Here is a 5,000-nt window from a genome sequence, read left to right as displayed (position 1 = left end):
AACGGGTCCAGGAGACGACACCTAACGAGGTTCTTCTCCTCCACCCCCCCCCACCCCCCCCCTCTCTCTCTCTTTTCTGTTGGCTTGTTAATTATTCATCCGTCACTCCATCAGTCTTTATGTAACAGAGAGAGAGAGAGACAGGCAGAGAGAGAGAGAGACAGGGAGTGATGTTTGTGTCGGTGTGGTACGCTAAGAAGATGGGAAGACGATTCATCAACAACGTGAGACGAGCAAAGAGACACAGGCAGAGGATGATGGTAGGACCTCTTTCATTATCGATCAATAGATCTGATTACTGATTGGACCAGGGGTGGAGGGGGAGGGGCCTGTAGTCCAACCAATAATGTTGTTTCTGCTCTGATTGGACCGACCGTGACTCATTATGTTCACGTTGTAGGTTCTGTTCCTGAACCTGGCTAACTCTACTTAGCATTGTGACTGTTAGCTTTAGCTAAAGTTAGCAGCTACACTGCGTATACATTTATTTTACTTTAATTAGCCCGTACACTGTTAGCTTCGGCTCAAGGTAGCTGTAGATGTTTATCTTCCACTTTTGTTAGCTACAAGTTAGTTAGTTAGTTAGCTTCAGTTAGCTAAAATACTGACATTTTGAATAAGCTACTAGACTATTAAAATTGATTTTGGTTAGCTAACAGACTATTAGCATTGATTTTGATAAGCTTCTAAACTTATACCATTGATTTTGATCAGCTACTAGATTGTTAGCAACGATTTAGGTAAGCTACCAGACAATTAATATTGACTTTGGTAAACTACTGGAATGTAAGCATTGGTTTTGGTAAACTAACAGACTATTAGTATTGACTTGATAAGTTACGAAATTGTAAGCATTTATTTTGATAAGCGGTGGTCCAGACTCCTATCTCGTGGTCCAGACTCCTATCTATTGGTAGAGACTTGTATCTCGTGGTCCAGACTCCTATCTATTGGTAGAGACTTGTATCTCGTGGTCCAGACTCCTATCTATTGGTAGAGAATTGTATCTCATGGTTCAGGTCTGTACTGGACTCAGAATCCTACCTGGACTGTTTCCCACAGAGATTGATAAACGTGGAGAGGTTTTAATGGAGACATAGATAGATAGATAGATAGATAGATAGATAGATAGAGAGACATATATATATATATATATAGAGAGAGAGAGATTGAGATAGAGAGAGAGAGAGAGAGAGAGAGAGAGAGAGAGAGCTGTCCTGGGAAGTGAAGAGGTTTAATTAATTCACAGTGAACTGTAACTGCCTCTTTCTCTCTGTTATATAACTGAAGCTCCTCCAGAGACAAACACAGTGATGACAGCTGTGCAGCCCTGAAGGACAGAGAGACCGAGAGAAAGACAGACAGAATATTTGAGAGAGAGCGAGAGAGAGAGAGAGAGAGAGAAACACTCGGCTGTAGTAAGACTGGGCTGTAGTAACACTCGGCTGTAGTAACACTCGACTCTAGTAACACTCTGCCGTAGTAACACTCGACTCTAGTAACACTCGGCTGTAGTAACACTCGGCTGTAGTAACACTCTGCTGTAGTAACACTCTGCTGTAGTAACACTCGGCTGTAGTAACACTCGACTCTAGTAACACTCGGCTGTAGTAACACTCTGCTGTAGTAACACTCGGCTGTAGTAACACCGGGCTGTAGTAACACTCGACTCTAGTAACACTCGACTCTAGTAACACTCGGCTGTAGTAACACTCGGCTGTTGTAACACTCGGCTGTAGTAACACTCGACTCTAGTAACACTCGGCTGTAGTAACACTCTGCTGTAGTAACACTCGGCTGTAGTAACACCGGGCTGTAGTAACACTCGACTCTAGTAACACTCGGCTCTAGTAACACTCGGCTGTAGTAACACTCGGCTGTAGTAACACTCGACTCTAGTAACACTCTGCTGTAGTAACACTCTGCTGTAGTAACACTCGGCTGTAGTAACACTCGGCTGTAGTAACACTCGGCTGTAGTAACACTCTGCTGTAGTAACACCGGGCTGTAGTAACACTCGACTCTAGTAAGACTCGACTCTAGTAACACTCGGCTGTAGTAACACTCGACTCTAGTAACACTCGGCTGTAGTAACACTCTGCTGTAGTAACACTCGGCTGTAGTAACACCGGGCTGTAGTAACACTCGACTCTAGTAACACTCGACTCTAGTAACACTCGGCTGTAGTAACACTCGGCTGTTGTAACACTCTGCTGTAGTAACACCGGGCTGTAGTAACACTCGACTCTAGTAACAATTTACTCTAGTAACACTCGGCTGTAGTAACACCGGGCTGTAGTAACACTCGACTCTAGTCACAATTGACTCTAGTAACACTCGGCTGTAGTAACACTGTAGTAACACCTGGCTGTAGAAACACTCGGCTGTTGTAACACCCGGCTGTCGTAACACCGGGCTGTAGTAACACTCGACTCTAGTAACACTCGGCTGTAGTAACACTGTAGTAACATTGGGCTGTAGTAACACTCTGCTGTAGTAACACTCGGCTGTAGTAACACCGGGCTGTAGTAACACTCGGCTGTTGTAACACCCGGCTGTCGTAACACCGGGCTGTAGTAACACTCGGCTGTAGTAACACTCGGCTGTAGTAACAATACACTCTAGTAACACTCGGCTGTAGTAACACTCGGCTGTAGCACCTTAAAGTAACAATGTAACGAGAGATTTCTGTTGATTGATGATCAATAAAATCTTCTGGAACCGACCTGATGTCTCTGCAGGAAGTGATGTAATAATCATGTGGTGGAGGGAGAGGTGGTCGCTATAGCTACAGTTACAGTTGCCTGGTAACCGGCCCCCTGAGGGCTCGACAGCAGTTACCATGGTGTTGCCGTGGAGACAGAGAGAGATGCTGCATGTGATTTAAATCTTGTTCTGTTTTTACAGATGAACGGATCAGAAGGAGAGCTGGAGTATGAAGAGATCACTCTGGAGAGGGTGAGACACAACGCAACACACACCGTACACTAAACACACAAAGTACACACACTATACACAACACACACAACGCACACACAACACACACTATACACTGTACACACACACTGTACACTAAACATACACAGTACACACTATACACACAGACACATATTACACACTATACACACACTGTACACTAGACACATACTATACACACATAGCACACACTAACACACAAAACACTCACACTGTAACACACTCTACACATACAATATACGTACATAGTACACACAAATACAATACGCACACACATAGTACACACACACTACACCCTGTGACCCACTATACACACATACCACACACTGTAACACACATACACACACGTTAATACACACTAAGGACTAAATGTCCTCTCGGTTCAGCAGCAGGAAACCTTCTGTCTCTGAGAATCAATGAAAACAAACGGATCCTGATACACGTGTGTGTGTGTGTTACAGTGTGTAATATGAGTGTGTGTTAGTGTATTATGTGTGTGTGTTAGTGTGTTATGTGTGTGTGTTAGTGTGTTATGTGTGTGTGTTACAGTGTGTAATATGTGTGTGTGTTAGTGTGTTATGTGTGTGTGTGTGTGTTATGTGTGTGTGTGTGTGTGTTATGTGTGTGTGTGTGTGTGTTATGTGTGTGTGTGTTATGTGTGTGTGTGTGTGTTATGTGTGTGTGTGTGTGTTATGTGTGTGTGAGCTGTTTTTAGAAACTGTTTCAAAGCTCCAGAAATAATCAGCAGCTTATTTTAACTCACGTCGGTTATTTTAGGAATCAGACCTGAACTTTAATCTCGTGTGTCACATGACTGAGATCCAACATTAAATACATCAATAGAATTATTAATGTCAATAAAAATATTAATGATTATTAATAATAACGGGGCACCAAGCTGAGAACAGGGACCAATAACCAAACTATAAACTAAGTCTCATAATTAATATTCACTCACAATGTTAATAGTCAAAGTCCTGTTACACATTCAGAGTGAACAGTGAAGATTTGATATCAGCTGTTATCACAATACACACACACAAAGTAATCACAGACAGCTGCATAACAGAGTCCATTAACTTCTAATAATGATAATCGAAATAATTAAATAATAACAACTACTATACAATTATGAGCACGCTATCTAATATCAACAATCTGTGGTGAGAGTGTGTGTGTGTGTGTGTGTGTGTGTGTGTGTGTGTTGGGGGGTAGTGAAAGAAGAGAAACCCGACTGGTGAACTCAGATTCGGCCGCGATAGTCACGCTAACCAGCCTCACTCACGGTGATGATCTAACACAACACCATTACAGCAGGATGGAACACAACACTAGTTAACGGAACTCGGCCGTAAACACACAACAACACGTTATAACAATACAGTAAATTAAACTAAACAAATCAAGGTAATGAACTATGACCTAACTCTGCCCAGACACAAGCCTCTTACTGTGAGACGACTTCGTAGCGGTCAATGTGGTTGTATTAATGTGTTAATGAATTAATGTGTGTATTAATGTGTGTATTAATGTGTTAATGTGTGTATTAATGTGTGTGTTAATGTGTGTATTAATGTGTGTGTTAATGTGTGTATTAATGTGTGTATTAATGTGTGTATTAATGTGTGTGTTAATGTGTGTGTTAATGTGTGTATTAATGTGTGTATTAATGTGTTAATGTGTGTATTAATGTGTTAATGTGTGCGTTAATGTGTGTATTAATGTGTGTATTAATGTGTGTATTAATGTGTTAATGTGTTAATGTGTGTATTAATGTGTGTATTAATGTGTGTATTAATGTGTTAATGTGTGTATTAATGTGTTAATGTGTGTATTAATGTGTGTGTTAATGTGTTAATGTGTGTATTAATGTGTGTGTTAATGTGTGTGTTAATGTGTGTATTAATGTGTGTATTAATGTGTTAATGTGTGTATTAATGTGTTAATGTGTGTATTAATGTGTGCGTTAATGTGTGTATTAATGTGTGTATTAATGTGTTAATGTGTTAATGTGTTAATGTGTT

General features: G+C 41.0%; 1 protein-coding gene across 2 annotated transcripts in view; it reads left to right on the top strand.

Annotated features, from left to right (window-relative positions):
* Positions 1-5,000, top strand: part of LOC306714668 (disks large homolog 4-like) — a gene marked incomplete at both ends in the record, with an annotated part of 28,559 nt that overhangs the window by 15,478 nt on the left and 8,081 nt on the right. For both annotated transcript variants that reach the window (XM_079184749.1, XM_079184750.1), the window contains one exon: positions 2,908-2,958. In XM_079184749.1, the coding sequence (XP_079040875.1) occupies positions 2,908-2,958 (51 nt within the window). The remainder of the gene's footprint in view (positions 1-2,907; positions 2,959-5,000) is intronic.

The sequence above is a fragment of the Pholis gunnellus genome (genome assembly GCF_910591455.1).
Source record: "Pholis gunnellus genome assembly, chromosome: 23".
Lineage (NCBI taxonomy): Eukaryota > Metazoa > Chordata > Actinopteri > Perciformes > Pholidae > Pholis > Pholis gunnellus.
The sequence above is the reverse complement of the archived record's forward strand: the minus strand, read 5'-3'. Positions and strand labels throughout refer to the sequence as shown.